Below are 24,032 nucleotides of genomic sequence, written 5' to 3' on the forward strand. Positions count from 1 at the left end.
AAAATATTTTATATTAAAACTTTTCTTGGGGCACCTGGGTGGCTCAGTGGGTTAAGTCTCTGCCTTCGGCTCAGGCCATGATCTCGGGGTTGAGGGATCGAGCCCCGCATCGGGCTCTCTGCTCTACAGGGAACCTGCTTCCCCCTCTCTCTGCCTGCCTCTCTGCCTACTTGTGATGTCTCTCTCTCTCTCTCTCTCTCTCTCTGTCAAATAAATAAATAAAATCTTTAAAAAAAAAAACTTTTCTTACCCATTAAGTTGTTATTATTGATATTTTCAGTTTTTATATATAGTGTAACCAGGCAGCAATTAAATATTGACTCATTCACCTTTCTTTCTAAGTTTTTAAATTTTTCTACAAATGTCTCTACAAGCTGCTGAACTTTAAGGAATATAGCACCTCTTGGTCTTCAGGTTGGCAAAAACTCAGAAAAAAAATCACAATATAGTATAAAGTTGCTTTATTCACTTGGTATCCTCTGTGATGTTGATCAAATGAGTGACCGACTTTACCCCTAAGGGACAGATAAAAATAATGTAATGCATTGTGAGATCTTGCCATATAAAACTTGATACGTCTTGTCACATTTTCTCAGCATTGATGGTAACAGCTTATTTATTTCATTACTTCATTTCTATCACTATTTTTATGGACTTAGGAAACCTTTTAGTTTATTTAGATTTTTTTAAATTTTTTTATTTATTTATTTGACAGACAGAGATCACAAGTAGGCAGAGAGGCTGGAAGAGAGAGAGGAGGGGGGAAACAGGCTCCGCACTGCGGGGCTCAATCCCAGGACCCTGGGATCATGACCTGAGTCGAAGGCAGAGGCTTTAACACACTGCGGCACCCAGAAGACCCAGTTTATTTAGATTTTTTAAAAAGCTTGCTTTCTCTACCTCGATATGTATCTAAAGCTATCCCTTATCCAAACTTAAGGTTAATTTGTTTGTCCATATACTTCAGAAAATGGAATACTCAGAAGCTAAAGGAGTTAGGAGGATTATGTTTCATAGAATTCCAAACTGCATTCTTAAGCCAGATGATGTTGTGATTAAAAATGTCATAAGATAAAGGTGCCTGGCTGGCTCAGTTGGTAGAGTATGAGACTCTTGATCTCAGGGCTGTGAGTTTGAGCCCACATAGGGCAGAGAATTTACTTAAAAAAAAAAAAGTCATAAAATAATGATGTGTTACATGAAGCTCCACCGAAATCTTAAGAATCTAAGAATCTAAAATCTAAGAAATGTGCAGCATCTGCTGAACTTCATTCATTCTTTAAACATTTTTTTTTTTTTTGAGAATTACCATGTCCTAGGTTCTTTGTCAGGTACTGAGGAGTTAAAAATTAATACAAGAAAGAAAATGAGGGGTGCCTGAGTGGCTTAGTCGTTAAGTATCTGCCTTCAGCTCTGGTCATGATCCTGAGTGGCTGAGTGGCTTAGTCATTAAGTATCTGCCTTCAGCTCTGGTCATGATCCCATAGTCCTGGGATTGAGCCCCATATCCGGCTCCCTGCTCTGTGGGAAGCCTGCTTCCCCCTCTCCCACTCCCCCTGCTTGTGTTCCCTCTCTGGCTGTGTGTGTCTCTCTCTGTGTCAAAGAAATAAATAAAATCTTAAAAAAAAAAAAAAAAAGAAAGAAAGAAAATGAACAAGGCATGGTTCCTGGGGTACCTGTGATCTCCAGAGAGAGACAGACATGTGTGCACATAATTTCAATATGATATATGCTACTGTATCAAAATAAAAGTTCCCTCTCCTCCTCTTCCCCCAAATCACCTACATCTTTGATACAGAGTGAAAAACACAAGAGTGTATCTACCAAGTCAGATAAAAAGTCCCTAGGGAGGGCGCCTGGGTGGCTCAGTGGGTTAAGCCACTGCCTTCGGCTCAGGTCATGATCTCAGGGTCCTGGGATCGAGTCCCGCATCGGGCTCTCTGCTTAGCAGGGAGCCTGCTTCCTTCTCTCTCTCTCTCTCTGCCTGCCTCTCAGTGTACTTGTAATTTCTCTCTGTCAAATAAATAAATAAAATCTTTAAAAAAAAAAAAAAAGTCCCTAGGGAAAAAAAGGCACAAGAAGATTAATAATAGTTCTTCCTCTCTTTAAAATAATCGTGAACCCTGGAGGCAGAAACATAGATTGCTGTATTAGCTTTTGAGAAGGAAACCACAGAGCTTTAGTGTATAGGAAATGTAATAATATGATGCTCCAGGCCACTGGATTCATGTTTCTTAACCATGCATCACTAAAAAGGTGGGGGTTAACACTCAATATACGTATATTTATTCATGGTTATCTATAGGTACTACTGTACTTAAATGTATTATAAAACATGTCTAAAAATAGACTCTTTGAAGAGTGAATAAAATAAAATAAACTGTGTACATGAATTTGGAATTTCAATGGGAAAAACTTTTTATTACTTAAAAATTGGTAATAATAATGTTTAATGGGAGCAGTGTTGACTGTGTTGTATCTGGTGAGCCTACTGTGACTTTGCTGCGTGCAGCAGCTGACAAAGGACTGAAGAGGACAAGTGTCAGTTCTGCTGTTGTCTTAGTGTTCCTGTGAGCCTATGTTATTAGAATTCTCTTCCATGACTTTCTGTTAGAATCTTTTTTTTTTTTTAAAGATTTTATTTATTTGAGAGAGAGACAGTGAGAGAGAGCATGAGCGAGGAGAAGGTCAGAGGGAGAAGCAGACTCCCCGTGGAGCTGGGAGCCTGATGTGGGACTCGATCCCAGGACTCCAGGACCATGACCTGAGCCGAAGGCAGTCGTCCAACCAACTGAGCCACCCAGGCGTCCCTGTTAGAATCTTTTGAAGACAGTGTCAGTTTTGTAGATTTGTTTTCATTAAAACTGGTTAAAAAAAATCCATAAACCCACTTAAAAAGGTGGGGGTAAACTGTACTGTGTTGTAGTTGTGAGGGCAAGCCGACAAGTGAGGACACCATCAACCCCTTTGAACCGGGGAGATGATACAGTATATGACATGTGACATACTCCAGGGCCAACCTAGTTATTAAATATTAATGGTGTTTAGTTTCTCTTCTTTAGAATAAAAGTGAGTATAGATAGATGTTCTAAAATGGGGATGCCTTCAGCTCAGGTCATGATCCTAGGATCCTGGGATCTAGTGCCCCATCAGGCTCCTTGCTCAGCGGGGAACCTCTTCTCTCTGCCTGCCGTTGTGCTGTCTCTCTCTCTGACAAATAAAGAAAATCTTAAAAAAAAAAAAAGTTCTGAAATGTTCTTCCATACAGCAAGGGGTCATCTTACATCCCCCTCGGGTGCTTACACCCTACTTCAAAGACCATTTCTCCAGATGCCGCTTAAACAAACATTCTATTGCGACCTTCTTATAAGACATTGGAATTGAGTAAAGATTGGATGGTGAAATAGGAATTCTAATAGGACTTGCAGTCTCATTCCTTTGTCCTTATGTCAACCTCTGAATTTTATTATGAAACTATTCTCTATTTTATAGATGGAGAAATTAATACTGCAAGTGAATTCTGACATTCATAAATAGTTATAAGATTACATTCCTGTTTTTTCTTTCAACCTGAATCATGGACAGCTCTATTGCTGTTTAATATTTTGAAAGAGCTGGTATAAAACTCTGGAATTTACTGGGTCATCTGGGTGACTCAGTCAGTTAAGTGTCCAAGTCTTAATTTCAGCTCAGGTCATGATCTCAGGGTTGTAAGATCTTCCCCGCATCAGGCTAGATGTCTGCTTCTCTGTCTCAATCTCTCCCCGTCCTCCTTCTTGTGCTCTCTCTCTCTCTCTCTAAAATAAATAAATCTTTACCCCCTCCAAGAAAAGCTTCTGGAACTTACTAATCAAGGCTGGTAATGTGTTCCAGATGGAATTTTGGCTGATAAAGTATGCATATTAAACATAACATATACTAATAGTGCCTGTTATTTTTTTCAGCTTTCTTCACAGAAGTCAGTGCCATGGACATCCATGCTAAGATCATCGCCTCTTTGGGCTATTGTAGTTGCACATTTTTCTTACAATTGGACCTTTTATACTTTATTGACGTTATTGCCTACTTACATGAAGGAGATCCTAAGGTTCAATGTTCAAGAGGTAAGAAGAAGTAATGATCTCTTTCTGATATAAAGAATACTTTTTTTAAAAGATTTTATTAATTTATTTGACAGAGAAAGTGAGAGAGGGAATAGAAGCAGGGGGAGTGGGAGAGGGAGAAGCAGACTCCTCGCCGAGCCCAGAGCCTGATGTGGGGCTCAATCCCAGGACTCCAGGATCATGACCTGAGCCTAAGGCAGACGTTTAACAATTGAGCCCAAAAATACAGTTTTAAACTGCACACAGAATTTGTTTTTGCCCATATAAAAGCCAGCTATTTTGTATCTTCCATTTTACACTCACCTACTGAATCTAGAGACTGCTCTTTTTGCTTCACAGTTGTACCTTCTTTGTTCAATGTGTGTTCTTGATTCAAGGCATCTTTTGGCAGGTATCCCCTTAACCATAAAGGTCTTAGGAGTCCCTAGTAGGTATCCCCCTTAACCATAAAGGTCTTAGGATATCAGATGACAAATTCAAGCATACCCATCATCACTTCTCCAAGGGCGGGTGGCGGCGCTCTGCTGGCAGCTGAGAGAACTTGGGAGCCATGAGTTTCCTGGGCAGAGGTTGCTCTGAGGCATTATTCATGCTCTGGCAGGCTGTAACTGCAAAGCTGTGTAAGAAGGGCCTTCCCGGGATGCCTGGGTGGCTCACTCTGTTAGGGGTCTGCCTTCAGCTCAGGTCATGACCCCAGGGTCCTGGGATCAAATCCTGCATTGGGCTCCCTGCTCAGTAGGGAGTCTGCTTCCCCCTCTGCCCCTGACCCTCCTCCCCGCTTGTGTGCCCCCCAACTCTCTGTCTCAAATAAATAAATAAAATCTTTTTAAAAGGGGGTACCTGGTGGTTCAGTGGCTTAAAGCCTCTGCCTTCGGCTCAGGTCATGATCCCAGGGTGCTGGGACCAAGCTCCGAATCAGGCTTCTGCTCAGCCGGGAGCCTCCCTCCCCTGCCTCTCTGCCTGCCTCTCTGCCTACTTGTGATCTCTGTCTGTCAAATAAATAAATAAAATCATTTTTTAAAAAAATCTTAAAGAAAAACCTCCTGAAACTGCCAGTTCTTTTGAACCCATAGAATTGAGGCAGTTTCAAAAAAAAAAAGAATTGCAGTTTCTAACCTAATCTCTGGGCTGGGTTTTGTCTTTTAAAGATTGAGGAAAAACCTAAAGAGAAAGAAGCAGTTTGTAAGGAAAGTTGGTGGTGTTTTGCCTTCAAAGTAAAAGACAAATCAAAGACCTAAATGTGATAGCTGAAACGATAAAACTCTTAGAAGGTATACATACTTCTTTGTGACCTTCACAACAGTTTCTTATATATAATACCAAAAGCATATGGGACCAAAGGAAAAATATATAAATTAGATTTCATCAAAATTAAAAACTTTTGTGCCTCAGAGGACACTATCAAGAATGAAAATACTGGGGCGCCTGGGTGGCTCAGTGGGTTAAGCCTCTGCCTTTGGCTCACGTCATGATCCCAGGGTCCTGGGATCGAGCCCCGCATCAGGCTCTCTGCTCGGCTGGGAGCCTGCTTCCTTCTCTCTCTCTCTCTGCCTGCCTCTCTGTCTGCTCGTGATCTCTCTCTGTCAAATAAATAAATAAATCTTTAAAAAAAAAAAAAAAAAGAATGAAAATACACACACACACACACACATACATACACAAGAATAAAAATCCACTAAATAGGAGAAAATATTTGTAAGCCAAAATCATTTATCTTCCATTTTTTTACAAAAAGATATTTTCTTTCAAAATTCAAAGAAATGTGAATGAAGTTTAAAATAATTCTCGGGTCACCTGGGTGGCTCAGTGGCTTAAAGCCTCTGCCTTTGGCTCAGGTCATGAACTCAGAGTCCTGGGATTGAGCCCCGAATGAGGCTCTCTGCTCCACGGGGAGCCGGCTTTCTCCTCTCTCTCTCTGCCTGCCTTTATGCCTACCTGCGATCTCTCTTTGTCAAATAAATTAATAAAATCTTAAAAAAAAAAAAGTTTAAAGTAATTCTCTAGTTGAATAAAAGCCCCTTTTTAAAATGAATTCCTTTTTTGGGCGCCTGGGTGGCTCAGTGGTTAAGCCTCTGCCTTCCACTCTGGTCATGTTCTCAGGGTCCTGGGATCGAGCCCCGAATCGGGCTCTCTGCTCAGCAGGGAGCCTGCTTCCCACCCCCAACCCTGCCTGCCTCTCTGCCTATTTGTGATTTCTCTCTCTCGCTGTCAAATAAATAAATAAAATCTTTTTAAAAAATTAAAATAAAATAAATTGAATTCCTTTTTAACCTTTGTTCAAAATAAAGCCTTGGAAAAGTGTTATATTTAGGGGCACCTGAGTGGCTCAGTGGGTTAAAGCCTCTGCCTTCAGCTCAGGTCATGATCCCGGGGTCTTGGGATCGGGCCCCGCATCGGGCTCTCTGTTCCGCGGGGAGCCTGCTTCCTCCTATCTCTCTGCTTGCTTCTCTGCCTACTTGTCATATCTGTCAAATAAATAAATAAAATCTTTAAAAAAAAGAAAAGTGTTATATTTAAAATTGTAATCTCATTAATTTAAAATGTTTAAAGCTCTTGATCCTTTGTTATAAATTTTCTTTTTCATAGAAGTTTAGCTTCATTAGTTATCCTCACTTTCCTTTTTTCTTAATTTTTCCTAATTCTAATGTCCCTATTTTTTTTTTTTTAAGATTTTATTTATTTGTGTGAGAGAGAGCAAGCAAGAGTGGCGGCAGGGTGGGGTGGAAGGAGAAGCCGACTCCTCATTGAACAGGGAGCCTGATGTGGGAGTCGATCCCAGGGCCCTGGGATCATGACATGAGCTGAAGACAGACTCTTAACCGACTGAGCCATGTAGGCACCCAATTTTGAAGATTTATAGTAGTTTGCAGAAGGTAGTTGTAGGTTGTTAGCAGAGTTTTTAACATTTGAACCTTAAGTGGAAAATTTCAGTAACTCTGATGAATTACCAGTCTTATCCCACGAGAGAACTAGACCAATATCAGAAAATTCACTTCTCTATTTGCTTCAGTTTATTCATGTGTAGGATTCTGCCACAAATAATGATAGATGTGATCCTATTCTGCAGAAATCTAAATAGAATAAAATTTAAAGTGGAGGGGCGCCTGGGTGGCTCAGTCATTAAGTGTCTGCCTTTGGCTCAGGTTATGATCCTAGGGTCCTGGGATTGAGCTCCCTCATCCAGCTCCCTGCTCTGAGAAGTCTGCTTCTCCCTCTCCCTCTGCCTGTGCTTGTGTTCCCCCTGTCGCTGTTCTCTCTCTCTCTCTCTCTCTCTCTGTGTCAAATAAATAAAATATTTAAAAAAAAATTTTTTAAGAGGATATTACTCAGCTCAATACAAGAAAGAAACAAAAATCTTAGCTATAGAAGTAGAACTGGAAGCATACAGCATCTGAATATAGAGGACCACAAACTGATGAAAAAAACTGAATCTTAAGCACACTTAAATTCTTAAATTTAAAACATCAACAGTTTTTTTTTGGTTTGTACCATTCATGATGCTTAAATGGAATTATTACCAGATTTAAATACCACTGATAAAATATCTTTCTACCTTTTTTGTAAAACACGACCTTAGTTGTAAAATACTGAAAGGTGTATCAATCTTTCTCAGACTATAAAAACATTTGTTCTTAGCAAAATTAGACCATTTATTATTGGCACCCCAGGTTTATGCTGGGAAAAAAATTAATAGAAGAAGAAAATATCTTTTTTTTTCCAAGTATGTGTTTTTCATTTTATAGAATTTGTGATTTCCTAAAAAACTGACTGTCAGATCATTTCCTACAAAGCAAATAACACATTTCCATGTTAAATCGTTTCATATCTCCTGGTACTTTTATTTTTTTTTTTTAGGTGGGAACTTAAAGGAAAAGAAGAGGGAAAAATAGAGGTCTGTCACCTCACTACCTGTGTCCTCTGCTCAAAGCATGTGGACATTGGACACTTGACTTAGATGGTGTGCATTCTAGAATAATTCATTAAGCAATACATTGAAATTATGTAGTTTTCTGTATCTGCATGTTACTTTGTAATAAAAATATTTGTATAGGGGTGCCTGGGTGGCTCAGTGGGTTAAAGCCTCTGCCTTTGGCTCAGGTCATGATCCCAGGGTCATGGGATCAAGCCCCACATTGAACTCTCTGCTCAGCAGGGAGCCTGCTTCCCTTCCTTTCTCTGCCTGCCTCTCTGCCTACTTGTGATCTCTGTCTGTCAAATAAATAAATAAAATCTTTTTAAAAAATCTTTTTAAAAATTTGTATAAATACAAATATAAATATGTATAATTATGTATACCATATAGCAATTTTATGTAATTTATAAATGTATTTTTAACATTTTCTATCTTTATATTTATATAAAATATAAATTATATCACTTAAAATAGAAATATAAATTTTAAAATATAAATGAGTCATTACATATAATTTTAAATATAAATCTATAATACATATATAATATATAATATATAAGTATTATGTAAATATAAACAAATAAGTAAAAACTGACCAAAAACTAGTCAATAGGGAGAATCTATAGCTAATAGATTTGTCCTCTCTTACTAAAGCTGTACCCCAGGTCCCAAAATAACATGCAAGATTACTTTGAGCAGACTGGACTGTTTAAATATCAACAGGATATTGCTATGAATCTCCTTTTTGAGTGCTGGTGGGTGTGTGTATGTGTATGTTGCTTTAGTTCTTCCTCCCCTCCGTCACCCCACCACCACCACGTAATTAATTCTAAATCTTCTTATTCCTTCCAGAATGGGCTACTCTCTGCACTGCCTTATTTTGGCTGTTGGTTATGTATGATCCTGTCTGGTCAAGCTGCTGACAATTTAAGGGCAAAATGGAATTTTTCAACAATATGTGTCAGAAGAGTTTTTAGCCTGATAGGTAAGTGAATTGAATGAAGGTTTGTTTCAGTTTACCATTATTTACTCTGTTTATATTGCAAGGCAAAATAAAAATGGTATTAGTCATTTATTTTGTCCACATATATGTCCACATATTTTTGTCCACATATATGATAATAATCATATGTTTCAGACTGCTTTCATAAAGGTAGTTTTAAAACTTTCTGTGACAATTGCTTTATTTTTTTTTTTTTTTAAGATCTTCGGTAAGTGGAGACCCTGGAAGTCTCTGATGGCTATACTTCAGAAATTACCTTATAAAAGGACGCTATTCAGGATAATTCTGCAAACCCCTTCTGAGCAGCTACTGCTGGGAAGGTGCTGTCCTGTTCTATTACTTACTTATTTCAACTCCCAAGAATTTTTCCTCACCTGCAAATGAAATAGATCCCATTAGATTCAATCCAATTTTCTCTTTTTTGGCTTCTGTTCACCTGCTCCGTCCAATATGGTAGCCACTATCCACTATGGCTATTTATATTTAATTGAAACTTTAAAATAAGTTCCTTGACTGCAGTGCATACAAATACAACATTTCCATCATCACAGAGAGTTATTGGATAGGTGCTGCTGTAGAACAGAGAAATAGTGGCAACCCATTCATTAAGTCCCTTCCTGTTACACATATTTTGTGCTTAACTGCCTATAATAAAATATGTATATTGCTATTAATGCTAAAACCTAGATGGAGTGTTCTTCTAACTTTATTCAACAGAATTTATCTAGTTTATCTTCTTTGGTTATATGAACTTTGAATCTCATTCTGTACCAAATATAGCTTCTCTCTCGAACTATATTTTTCATTCTCTTCTTGCTCTTTGTAGAACTTTAGCTGAGTCTTGGCAAGGAAGATTTAATAATGTTGCATTGTGATATTTTCTTTTACATTATTTTCACATTAGTTGCATTATGTCTATGTGTTTTCCAGCAGTTTTCATTTTGTCATGAAAACTGTTCAGTCTTTTATGCAGTACAGCATTTCTACAGTAGGTGGCAGTAGTGTCAAATCTCAGATTTATACTATATTAAGGTAACCCAAGCAAATATTAATATTGGGGCTTCTTTTTCTGTTTATAACTTTTTAACTCCAGGAATGATTGGACCTGCGGTATTCCTGGTAGCCGCTGGATTTATAGGTTGTGATTATTCATTGGCCGTTGCATTCCTAACCATATCAACAACACTGGGAGGCTTTTGCTCTTCTGGATTTAGCATCAACCATCTGGATATTGCTCCTTCGTGAGTACTAATATAAAAATTGGCTATGATTGACCCTAAATTCTTTTTTAATTGTGGTTAAGTACATTTAACATGAAATACACCATTTAAGTGTACAGTTCTATGGCGCTAACTACATTCAGGTGTGAAGACGGAATGCAGCTATCACCACCATCCATCTCCTAGTAGAACTTTGTCATCTTCCCAAGCTGAAACTGTTCCCATTAAACACTAACTCCCCACTCCTAACCTCCCCACCATCCCTGGCAACCTCCATTCTACTTTCTTCCTCTACAAATTTAACTACTCTAGGAATGACTTTAAATTCTTAAACAAGAGGCATCTGGATGGCACAATCAGTTGAGCATCCACTCAGTTTTGGCTCAGGTGGTGATCTCCGGGTCGTGGGATGGAGCCCCACATCAGTTCCGCACTCAGCACAGAGTTGGCTTAAGAGTCTCTCCTGCCCCCTCCCCTGCTCGCCACTCCATTCTCATTCTCTCTCAAATAAATAAAATGGCTTTAAAAAAGAATAAAAACAAATTTTTAAACAAGATTTCAGTTTATATAGTAATTAACACATGAAATTCTTTTTAAATTTAAAATTTTAACTGTCATCACCTCTATACACAGTTTCCAACAAAAACATTACACATAACACGTGATAACTTGTGTCTGTCTACCCAGCTAGAGTGGGAACTCGCAAGGCAGATGCTGTCTTACCATCCCCAAGGCTTATGGGCTTGGCACATGGTGGGCATTTAGTTGGATGGATGAATTGCCCAAGACCAAACCAAGTTATTTGTCCAATTATTATCTTACCTATATGCAAATATATTTGTCTAGCACTTGATAGCTTATAAATCACTTTCACAAACATTACCTCATTTTATCCTTAAAGCATTCCTAATGAGATATGTATTCTTAACTCATTCTTAACTCATTTTATAACTAAAGATTCAGAGCAGTTAAGTGATTTTCTTACATCACATAGCTAATAAATGATAGAGCCCAAACTTGAACCTAAACTTCTTACCTTTAAGTCCAGAATTCTTTTTACAGCTCCTTCTCTGGAAATATTCTTTGGGCCACATACTTCTAGGATTCATTTGTGCCAGTCGACTAGGTAGAGGAGGGGCCATGTAAATATTTTAGCCCAGAAGATTTGATGTTGATGTGCTTAATTTGTAATGGATATGAATTTATTTTTGGAGAAAATATCGGTGGTCCTGTACCATGTTTACCCTTTCCCAAATTCTTTTCCCAAATTGACTACCATAGAATTTTCTGATTCTTATTAATCCTCAGGCTCCCGCCCCTTCAATAAGTACCTTAAGTAAGAAGTCAGAGAAGTTGGGGCACCTGGGTGGCTCAGTGGGTTAAAGCCTCTGCCTTCAGCTCAGGTCATGCTTTCAGGGTCTGGGATTGAGCCCCGCATCAGGCTCTCTGCTTAGCAGGGAGCCTGCTTCCCTTCCTCTCTCTGCCTGGCTCTCTGCCTACTTGTGATCTCTGTCAAATAAGTAAATAAAATCTTTAAAAAAGAAGAAGAAGAAGTCAGAGAAGTTTCCATAGATCAGACTATAAGTGTGCCCAGCTCCCTGCTGAATCCTGTCTGCCACTTTGCCGCGCCTACTAAAGGTTCATTCTCAGCCCCTGTGGCAGTGCTGTTTCCTCTCCACCCCTCTGCACCCTTCTCAGTTCACACCCTAGCTCTTCATTAGGCCTTTACAGACCATTAATGCCTACTTTCTTCTCTTCCTCTTCTCAGTGCATTCCAGTTATAATTTTATGCTAGATGCGTTTATATTCACTGCCTTACCTTGATTTGTAATTATTTTAAATGCAACTTTCTTTCTTATCTCCGCAATTTGGATGTAAACTCATCAGACTAAGACAGGCTATACATTCATATCACAGCTTTTGCACAAGGAGAGGCACACCCAGTCCATACTTGTTGAGTGGTTGATTTATATAACCATACCAAGGAATTAGGAACTTCAGTGCTACATATACCCTTAACAGTGGGGAACCACAGAAGAAAATCAGCAACACTTAGGCACTGGACCAAGAAACCATTTGATATAAAAAGTAACCTAAGCAAAAGCTCTGGAACTATAAGCGCAGAGAGCACAGGGGCCAAGTCCACCTTTTTGATCCCAGCCATACCAGAACCTGGCCCTGTGCTGGGTCTTGGTCAGTGCTCAATCAAGGGCATGAATGGAAGAATGAAAACAGCCTTTCACATTTAGCACCATGTTAAAACTCTTTCTTAAAAATTATTTATGTATTGGGCGCCTGGGTGGCTCAGTGGGTTAAAGCCTCTGCCTTCAGCTCAGGTCATGATCCCAGGGTCCTGGGATCGAGCCCCGCATCAGGCTCTCTGCTCAGCGGGGAACCTGCTTCCCTTCCTCTCTCTGCCTGCCTTTCTGCCTACTTGTGATCTCTGTCTTTCAAATAAATAAATAAATTCTTAAAAAAAAAAAATTATTTAGGTATTGATTTCATTATATGTCAACACTTTTCTTTAATGCTCTTTCTTTAGTATTATATAATAAAATCAATTTTTATATTCTCTATTAAATTTAAATACAGAATCCACAACCAACATGGAAAATCCTCCACATTATGGTCCCAATTTACCTTTGTAATTTTATTTCTCTCTCCCCTGCCTCGTCTAATTTGTACTTCGCCCCAGGTGAACTAAACTACTCTTTATTCTCAAAAAGTATCCCCCAAGAGACACACACGTTCTTTTCCACCTTTGCCCCTATGCTCATGCCTGTCTATATACCTGGAATGCTTGCACTCTGGATTTTTCTCATGTTTTGTAGTGATTAGATTCAGATAATGTATTCCTGACCAGATTCACTGGCCTGTGACCTCAGGGAATCACATTCAGAAGCCCCTGGTAATACTGATTTTGATCACCCAGTCAAGATGTTGTAGTTTCTCTAATAACTACTTACTTTTTCCCCCTTCAACAAGGCATCTCTGGAAAGATGCTTGGAGATCATACAAACATCCTTCTCATCACCCTCCTCGCCAGCTTAGATTTAGTACCCATTGTTGATCCACACCAAACCAGTTTTACCATGTGGCTTCAAAAACGTGGTATTTCCACCCTATCTTTCCCTCCACATATAATCAGTTGGCGTTCTTTTGTAAGGAAGATTTTCCCTCGTCCTCCACTTTGTTATCTATCATCAGCGTGGACTCAAAGATTCCTAATTTATTTGATGAGTTATAATCCGTTATTGTCCGTATCTGTTTTTATGCTCACATTATCTCAGATTTAGCTATAGGTGTCCCTCTGAGCTGGGTCCTATAGCCTATCGACATTCCCCACACCCCTTCACCATCCCGCTCCCTGCTTCGTCTTTGACCACTTTATTGATGAAACAACTAGATGTTCCAGATTCATTTTGTATCTTCCCTGCCTTGAAATACCTTGGGATCAGTGATTTCTCCTAGGAATGCTGGTTCCTTTCGGTGAAGAGTGGTGTTTAGAAACCAAGGCCCTGGCAAGAGATCATATGCCTTCATTACTAAGTTAGATTGCCTCTCCTAAGCAGGTGTTAGTTACTACTTAGAAATCACTCGAAGCATTGACTTTATTTGTAAATAAACAAAGGTTTATTTACAAATAGAACTCAAAAGGGGCACCTGGGTGGCTCAGTGGGTTAAAGCCTCTGCTCCGGCTCAGGTCATGATCCTAGGGTCCTGGGATTGAGCCCCGAATTGGCTCTCTGCTCAGTGAGGAGCCTGCTTCCTCCTTTCTCTCTGCTCAGTGGGGAGCCTGCTTCCTCCTTTCTCTCTCTGCCTGCCTCTCTGCCACTTGTGATCTCTGTCAAATAAATAAATAATCTTAAAAAAAAATCTTTAGATAATCTTTAAAAAAAATAGAACACAAAAGTCTGTGATTTTATCAAATTATTTCTTTTACATCTTTTGCATGCTGAATAGCACATAGTAAGCCTTGTTTTTTATTTTCTTATCTTTGGGATGTTGAAGTGATCCTTCAATCCTTCATAGAATTATCAAGGTACCAGCAGAGACTTGTAAATCTCTCTAGAGTGAATTGTAAGGATGCCTTCCTCCACAAAATAGCAAAAGATGACAGCTTTAAATGTACACTACTTTTATTATGATGTTATTATTTCTTAATTCTAGTTTAGTTGTTTAGTTATCTCCTTATTTCCATAATCATAACTGTTAATTAGAGCAATGTATGGGTTAAAGCTGAGTTCACATATCAGCTACATTATATGTATTTAAATAGCTCTAAAAAGGATCTAGGGGCCCCTGGCTGGCTCAGTAGAGTATGTGACTCTTGATCTCTTGTTCCTGGGGTCATGAGTTCAAGCACCACATAGGACATAGAGCTTACATAAATAAATAAATAAATAAATAAATAAATAAATAAATAAATATTAAAAGTATCTGCATAGTAGTGAATTCCACAGGGTACTATGTAAATCTATATTGACAATAATATTGAGATTGAGGTTAGAAATACAATATTTTCTGAGATTAGGAATAAAAGGAAATAGTATATCTAAATAAGATTTTACTTATAAAGATATTTTATCCTCTCAACTTCTCTACTTCATACCCAAAATAATTTAAATAGACATATTTTAATATTTAGCCATACTTTATGGATATTACGTTATTTATTTACTTTTTATATATCAATTTACTTTCACATAATTCTTTCATGGAATTAACTACATTAACAATATGTGACTGCATATTACTTTATCTCATTGATTTATGCCTTGCTAATCTAATCACATACCTGGGATAGAAGAACCCTCAAAATTTAGAATTCTAACAAAAGTTAAACTGCATAAGCCTATGGAGCCTGTCATTCTTTTATACGGTTTGGATCTGGCAGTTGTTTATTTAACTAACAATGGTAACTACTTGCCTTAGACAGTAATGTTTTTGTTGGTAATTAGAAATTTGTAAGAGCAATAATTGGTTATATACTGACTAAATAGCCACCCATTTTACAGAGAAAGTGGTACCTTCTTGAGTTAATTATTGTCATAGTATTTCATATAATTAAAATCAATTTAAACTTTCAGAACTAGAAATAGATGTGATTAATTATTAAACCCATTAGTTACAGTCTTGGCAGTGTTTAAATTCTGAAGTTCAAACATCTCTTGTATAGTTTCATGTGATTTTTTTTTTTTTTATTTAGAAGATTACATTAATCCCACTTAAATATAAAATGTTTCATTTTTTTAATGTAATGGTGAATTACATTTTTAAAGTATAAGGATCTGATAATCAGAATAGTAAAAATATTACACTGTATGTAAAAAGTCTATTGTGATTAAAAAAAAAGAAAACTCTAAATATGTCTTATCCTATCTAGGAACGTAATATTTCACATCCCAAAATTGATCATGCATGAAAGTTGTTGGGTTTTTTCTTTAATTTTTTTTTTATTTGACAGAGAGATCACAAGTAGGCAGAGAGGCTGTCAGAGAGGGGTGGGGGAAGCAGGCTCCCTGCTGAGCAGAGAGCCGGATGCGGGGCTCCATCCCAGGACCCTGGGATCATGACCTGAGCCAAAGGCAGAGGCTTTAACCCACTGAACCACCCATGCACCCCCATGCATGAAAGTTTTATTACAATGCCTGGCACATAGAGGGTGCTCAGTAAACATTTGTTGAAGGAATAATCTCTGGTTTTATCATGAGACCAAATGTCTAATGTTGAATTGTTTACAATATACCAAAGTCTTTCGTCAAAAAAAAATCAAAACAGAGGGAAGAATTTTTCTGTAACTTACAAGCTAGGAAATGCTTATTGAGTATACTTATTGGTGAGTAAGAAGTAAAAAAGTTTAGGGGCATCTGAGTGGCTCAGTCAGTTAACCGTCTGCCTTCAGCTCAGGTCATGATTGCAGGGTCCTGGGATGGAGCCCCATAGGGCTTTCTGCTCAGGCTGCCAGAACAAAATACCACAGACTAGGTAGCTTAAACAACAGAAATTTATTTTCTCACAGTTCAACATCCAAGATCAAGGTGCCAGCATGTTTAGTTTCTTGTCAGAACTATCTGGTTTGCAGATGGGCTGCTTTTTGCTATATGCACCCATGGTACTTCCCTCATGTGTCTGAAGGCATGCTCACATGTGTGCAGAGAGAGAAAGAGCTCCAGTGTCTCTCATTCTTCCTATAAGGGCACCCATACAATAGATGGGACTTGACAATAGATTAGACCTGAAGAGCAAGGAGAGATCAAACGTGATGATTTCTAGGCATTCTGTATCTGCAGCTGGATAGATGGATGTGCCACTTATTGGAACTGGGATACCTGAAGGAGGAAGAGTCTTGGAGGAAAATAAACATTTCAGACATGTTAAATTTTAGATATTTGTGAAAACATCTAGAAAATAGTAGTTAAAGGCAGTAGGATTTATGGATCTGGATCTCAGCATTTGGATTGGAAATGAAAATTAAGGAATAATAATACACATTTTAAAGCATTGAAAGACAAAAATTGCCTTGGGAGAGAGTGACAAGTGATCCCAGGACTGGATCTTGGCAAACAAAGAAAGAGGGAAATAACTAGAAAAGGAAACTAAAAAGGAGCAACAGGGAAGATAGAAGGAAAATTAAGAATGTGTTGTCAAGAAAGCCAAGATCGGGGCGCCTGGGTGGCTCAGTGGGTTAAAGCCTCTGCTTTTGGCTCAGGTCATGATCTCAAGGTCCTGGGATTGAGCCCCACATCGGGCTCTCTGCTCAGCGGGGAGCCTGCTTCCTCCTCTCTCTCTGCCTGCCTCTCTGCCTACTTGGGAACTCTGTCTGTCAAATAAATAAATCTTTAAAAAAAAAGGAAAGAAAGCCAAGATCATCCAATCTTCAAGAATGGCCTCTGGATACGAGATAAAGATTTAGATCTACAACATCTAAAGATTCAGATGTAAATCTAATAAAAGATTTAGATCTACAACATATGAGTTGTAGATAAAGCCATGGAATTGGATAAAAAATACTCAGGAAATGATGAAAATCTTCGGAATTCATCAAGAGAAAGAACCTGACGCAAGAGTAACTGAAAAGAAGGAACAGGAGAAAGAGAAGGAAAATAAGTAGAGACTGGAATTCCCAATGGGAGGGCTTGATTAACAGTGTCAGATGCCACAGAGAAGCCAAGCAAAGCAAGAATGAAAGTGTTCCTCTCCAGATGGAGAAGTTCATTAAACATATTGGTGAAAAGGCTTCTGTAGAACAGGGAGAAGGACGCTAAGCTGTAGTGACATAAGGAATGAATGGAAAGATAAGGAAGTGAAGACCGTCAGGATAAAGCAATGATCTCAAAAGTGAGATCCTTAGCCCGTCCATATCAAAATCATCAGGAGTGCTTCTTAAAAATAAAGTAGAATCACGGATCACAGGGCTAGGGAAAGAATCTATCTGCATTTTGTCGCTCCTCCTGGTGGTTTTCATGGACTTTAAAAATTTGAGAACCACTGCCAATAAACAACTGTTTCAAAACTATAAACTATGAAGGGAAGGAGAAAAAAACTAAAGAGAGACACATATTGATGGAAGATTGACTGGGTTTTTTTGTTTGTTTGTTTTTTTAAGGTGAAACAGACCCAGGTTGTAAATGCAGTGAGAAAAGAAGTCCAATAAACAAGGAAAGGTTAAAGCTGAAAGGAAGAAGTGACAACTAGTGGTTGGTAGATGTCAGGAAGGGATGAAACTCAGAGTCAAAGTAGAGGGATTATCTTCCAAATAAGAAGAAATGGAAGGTAGTAAGGTGGGTTCAGTTAAAGAAAAGTTCTGAGTTGAGTGAGATGAGAACATGGGAATTGTAGTGACTCAAAATATGTCCACACATTCTCCATCTTCTCCCTTTGGAAGATGGAGCCTATTTCCCCTTCTCTTGGGTGTAGGCTGGATTTAGTGACTTGTTTCTAGTGAATGTGGCAAAAGTAGTGATATCTGACTAGGTCATTAAAAGGCATCACAACAGCTTCCTTGCTCTCTGTCTCTCTCAGATGACTCATCTATCATGTAGGGAGGACACTTAGGAGCTCTGCGGCAAGGCCAACTTGGGGAGAACCAAGGCCATCGCTAGCAGCCACATGAGTGAGCTTAGAAGTGGGTAATGCAGCTCCAGCCAACATGACTGAAACTTCGTGAGAAAATCCGACCCAGAACCACCCAGCTAAACCACTTCGACATTCCTGACCCACAGAAACTGTGAGAGGATAAATATTTGTTGTCCTCAGCTGCAAGGTTTGAAGTAATTTATAGTGTAGCAGTAGATAACTAATTGAAAAATCTTAACTGTCAGTCTTTGATTTCTTTGTGACATGGGACTCAAGTTCATTGCTGAGACTAAGAAAGAAGATAGGTGAAGAAGAAAGATTTGAGAATCATAAAAGTTCAAACTAGCTACCGGGGAAAATTGTCAATAAGAACTCATTGAAGGGATTTTTGGCATTGACAAGGATCAGAGGCAATTGGAGATGAATTTTGTACTTCTCTATTTTACAGAGTTGTTCTTTCAGTGGTGTTCAGCAGCCCAAGTGTAGGACTGAAAATGTGCTGTAGGATTGATTTAGGTTGAGATTTTAACAAGCTGAGGGTTGATGAATATGGGATATGGGAATTGAGGGTCTGGGCACAAGGTAGCTAGACTGTGTTATCTCTCAGATGCTTTTAGTTGAACTAATAGAAATCTTAATTCAAGCTGGCTAAACAGCATAGTCTATTGATTCACTTTAGCATAAAATCCAGTGACAGTTGGTTTCAGACAAGAGTTGACATCAGCTGTCCACTAATATTACCAAAGATTCATTTCTTTTCCACTCTCTAGCTTTCATATTAGTTTCACCCTGAGACTGGGTGTGCTTCTTAAATCACACAATGAAATGATTGCCAGTAACTACCAGAATCGCATGCTTCTTTACTCACATTGGTCAAGGAAGAAGATTCTTTTTCTCTCTGTACCATGATAGTAAGTCCTAGGTTTCATTTTGATTGAACCAAAGCAAGTTACATAACCACCCCTGAACCAATCCCTACAGCCAAGAGAATACCATCTGACTTTAGGACAATTAGCACCCACCCTAAAGTTAGAGGTGAAGGAGTCAGTATCCCCCAAACCTCATGGGAATGGATGCTGAGGAGGCCACTGGTAATGTCCACTACAATGCATGGAGATGTGAGCAGGAAGAACTCATTTTGAAGATGAAGAAATTCAGGTACAGAGGAGTTGGGTGGCTTCCAAAGTCACCCCTAGGAAATGGCAGACCTGAGATTTGAATCCAGGTCTCAGCAACATGATTCAAGGATCTTTCTGCTACATCAGGTTGTCTCTTGAAGATCTTAAAAATTGGTCATCGTTTAGTAGTTATTTTGAAAACTCATGGAAAAGAACTCATTGCCAAGAACAGATACATACTCTGGTTGCCTCAGTTTATGTGAGTTTATTTTAAAACTAAGTAAATAAATATGAGAAGTAAAAATTGTAAGGAACATAAAATTGGCCCACTAGCCAGCTAGCCAGAAAAAGGTAGTGAGCCACCCACTCCATTTCATGGAGCTGAAATGTAATTCAGGATTCATCAGGTACCTTCAGTCCTTCAGGAGCTCTGGAATCTGGCAAGAACTTCTGGGAAGGTGGGAGGGGGGAATATATATGTGTATATATATTTATATTTATATATATATACATGCACACATAGTACCTACCTTATAAGATTATAGAACACATATACACTTGCTTATACACTTAGCTCATTATCGTAAGTGCATTTGCACATAACACAATAGACTATTATTTTCTGGGAAACTTTGAGTCAGGTCCCATGACCAGGATTACAAATCAATCCAAGTAAAATAATAAAGGGCTGATTGGTGAGCTCTTGGAAAAGAAAAGTCTGATTACTGAGGAGTAACCATTGGATCATTAACAGCCAAAAGAGCAAAATGGTCTAATTTCTCAACATTTTTAGCCTCATACAGAAAGGGAACACAATAAATATGGTACATGAGGATTTCAAGTAGATCTCCCATGATAACCTTTTGGATAAGTTGGAAAAAGATGAATTGGATGTACAATTAGGTGGGTGTGTAATTACTAAATTTCAGTGTCATGGCATGTGGATTAAAGGATCTAGTCATTTAACAAACACTGTACCCGGGCATTCTACCAAATGTTGAAGACACAGACACGAAGGTAATATGGTCCCTGTTTGCATCTGTAGAAGCTTCTGGTAGTTTGGGAGGATGGTAAGGTCACATCCTGAAGCATATACTGGATAATGGCCAAACAGGATCCTGGAACTGGGCTTCAGGCATCAGCTGAGTGGTTAAACTTCATATCTTGAAGACCCTGTTCTAGCCCTGGCATTCTGTGAATTGTAGGTCAAAAAGGACATTTATCTAGATATAGTATGAAACCAAACAGTTTAGTAACATAAATGATTTCAACAGGTAGTTGTAGAAGTTGTTAAGTACACATGTGCACCATGTACTTACCTCCAGATATATAGTAGTAATCAATATATGTATATATGTGAACAACATATGTAACTTCTAAAAATATATCACTATACAAATGTAAGGTCATCTCATCAAAGTCAAAATGATTTCCCTCCCTTATATTTTGATTCAGCCCTTCAGGAGAGCTTGCAGTTTTTATTTTCCACCTAGAATTTCTTCCTTCAAAGGATGCTAGGTTGTTTCTAGTTCTCCATGTCTTGGGTAACTGGGGGATCACCTATCTTTTGACCACGTTGTAGCTTAGTTGCTTTTTCTTTGGTAACAACTGAGTGCCCATGCACTAGATAAAGCTCTGGTAATTAGAACAAGAATATTTGAGGGCCACAGACTGTTAAGCATTCAGCACTGGAGCTTATGGTGAAAAATCAAGCTCAAGAAAACTGGTAATTCCTTTAGACTGAATTTGGTGATGACTGTGGCAGCATTATTCAGGCAGCATAACAGATTATAACCTTGTATTACTAAGTACTGATTTGGAGTCAGACAAATTGGGTAACATTTTACAGTCTTTCTTCATCTGTAGTATGGAGATAGGAATCCCTACCTTATGGAGTGGATTTTACTATTAAAATGGGATATGTGTAAAATATTTAGAGCCACGCCTGACATAGGTTTTTCAATATACAATCAGTAATCCTTTTAACATAAAGATGTGTTTGTGGTATTTTTCAAGCCTTTTCCTCTCTAGATTAAAATAGATTTTCTGTGGATAATTTTGTTGCCCAGATACACAGGAATTGGAGAGACTTTTAAGATTAATCCCAGAGCACGCTAGTACTGCACCAACACAGAATACAGACTGGGTCTGTACAACATGTTTTTTTCCCCAGCAGTCATCCATCTTTCATGGCCCTGCCTGGCCAAGTGTAATATAAATACTTGAATGAGTTTCTTGGTGCTGACATTCAGGATTTCACAGCGTTCGTCTGCACTTAATATCTGTCACTGAAAAGGCCTGGCAACATTGCAGTTGGTTCCTCCTACTGCCAAGGTGTTAATAGTTTAACTAAAAAAAAAAAAAAAAAAAAAAGACATGTTCTGCCAAGCTTGGTTAATTTAAGATACACTCCCTAAAGGGCATAAGCCAAAAAGACCTGTGCTGTACGCTTTTGTTACTGTATCCAGTATGAACGAGTTTTGAACATAAAAATGTGTGATGGTTGTAGATTATTGACTTGGTTTCAGCAGGATGTTTTATTTAGGCACCGTATTAGTCAACTGCCGTTCAGAATGCCACAGACCAGAGAGCTTAAAAAAGTAGAAGTTTATTTTCTCACAGTTCTGGAAGCTCAAAGTTGGAGATCAGGGTCTCAGCATAGTCAAGTTCTGGTGAGAGCTCTTTTCCTTGCTTACAGATGGCCCCCTTCTCCCTGTGTCCTCACATAGCCTTTCCTTGGTCAGTCCTCACAGAGATAGAGTGAGTTCTCTCTCTTCCTCCTCTTGCAAGGCCACCAATCCTATTGGGTTAAGACCCTACACTTATTTAACCTTTATTACCTCCTGAAAGTTGTAGCTCCAAAGAAGTCACAGTGGGAGTTAAGACTTCAACATATGAATTTTGAGAGGACACAGTTCAGTCCATATCAGGCACTTGTCCACAAGGAAAATGGGGAGAGAAATTGCAGATTAATCATCTGCAGCCAAGACACTAGATCCTAAATACTACTAGAAATAATAGTACCCCACAATAAGACCGGATGGACTAATAAATACTGAGCTTCTTTAATTTGTATTTTATTTTATGATAATACTGATTATTTCATGAAAATGAAAAGTTCTTGGGGCAGCTGGGTGGCTCAGTCGGTTCTGCCCTCAACTCTTGATTCTGGCTCAGGTCATAATCTCAGGGTCCTGAGACTGAGTCCCATGACAGACTCTGTATGTTCAGCATAGAGTCCGCTTGTCCCTCTCCCTCTGCTACTCCTCCAACCCCTGCTTGTGCTTGCTCTCACTCTCAAAAAAAAAAAAAGTTCTTTTTTTTTTTTTTTAAAGATTTTATTTGTTTGACAGAGATCACAAGTAGACAGAGAGGCAGGCAGAGAGAGGAGGAAGCAGGCTCCCCTCTAAGCAGAGAGCCTGACACAGGGCTCGATCACAGGACACTGGGATCATGACCTGAGCCAAAGGCAGAGGCTTTAACCCACTGAGCCACCCAGGTGCCCCTCAAAACAAAAGTTCTAATTGGACTTTTTATATACCTAGATGACTTTTATGAAAAAATTATAAATGCCATTTACTTAGTTCACCAATTTTTAACTCCACCATCATCTTTAAATTTTCTCGCTAAAAATATCAAAACTAACTCTAACCCATGCTCTGAGATCTGTGGTCTAGATACTATCAGTGTACAGGAAATACAGCGAATGTAAGATTATGTTATATGGTATCTCAGGGATGCAATCTACACAAAACAGAATGCAAGACTCTCTATAGGACAAAACCCCAGCTTCTTCAGTTAAAGAGAGAGAGAGCAATAAAAAACGAATAAACTATTGATACACACAACAACTTGGGATGATGTTTATTTGTTTATTTTTTTAGAGATTTTATTTATTTATTTGTCAGAAAGCACAAACAGGGAGAGCTGCAAGCAGAGGGAGACACAGGCTCCCCTCTGAGCAAGGAGCCCAATGCGGGACTCGATCCCAGGATCCTGGGATCATGACCTGAGCCCGAAGGCAAATGCCAAACCCACTGAGCCACCCAGGCGTCCCTGGGATGTTTAGCAAACCCCATATGTAATCCAAAAGGTTGCATACTGTGTGGTTCCATTTGGATCAGGAATAAGCACGCTTTGGAGCCGGTACCCAAGAGAGGTATTTGCGTCTGTGAGACAAAGCACCAGCAGCCAGCACAGCCAGTGCCCCGGGGTTCCATGGTCAGGGCCTGGAACAACTGCGGGTCATGTGCCACTTCTCTTGTCAGCATGTACTGAACGAGCATATATGTGCTGGCCCTGCAAATAATAAAGGGAAATAAAGCACGACTTTGCAGTGAGACTATGGAATCTGAATTAGCAAACTTGACTTAGAGAACAATTACCTCCTAGAACCCATAGCACTGGCTTTAAGGACTTAATAAAGTTCTGGAAAGACAGGGCTCAGTGTGAGCTGAACTAGACAAAGGAAGCTTCGCGGAAGAGGTGCTGAGTAAGTGGTCTGGACAGAAGGAATATGGATTTCAGACAGCGAGTAGAGTATGAAGGAGGATAACAGGAATGAGCATAGCAGATGGGAGCAGCTGGGTGGGAGCT

At 38.9% G+C, this 24,032-nt stretch overlaps 1 protein-coding gene across 4 annotated transcripts in view; it reads left to right on the forward strand.

Moving 5' to 3' along the window:
• The window catches only part of SLC17A5 (solute carrier family 17 member 5), a 47,854-nt gene that overhangs the window by 17,035 nt on the left and 6,787 nt on the right, over window positions 1-24,032 (forward strand). For 3 of the 4 annotated variants that reach the window (XM_045074788.1, XM_004770726.3, XM_004770725.3), the window contains exons 7-9: window positions 3,945-4,103; window positions 8,869-9,001; window positions 10,113-10,260. In XM_045074788.1, the coding sequence (XP_044930723.1) occupies window positions 3,945-4,103; window positions 8,869-9,001; window positions 10,113-10,260 (440 nt within the window). The remainder of the gene's footprint in view (window positions 1-3,944; window positions 4,104-8,868; window positions 9,002-10,112; window positions 10,261-24,032) is intronic. The other variant, XM_045074787.1, reaches the window with a different exon arrangement.

The sequence above is a fragment of the Mustela putorius genome, unplaced genomic scaffold (genome assembly GCF_011764305.1).
Source record: "Mustela putorius furo isolate JIRA1106 unplaced genomic scaffold, ASM1176430v1.1 tig00000135_pilon_pilon_pilon, whole genome shotgun sequence".
NCBI classification, from domain to species: domain Eukaryota; kingdom Metazoa; phylum Chordata; class Mammalia; order Carnivora; family Mustelidae; genus Mustela; species Mustela putorius.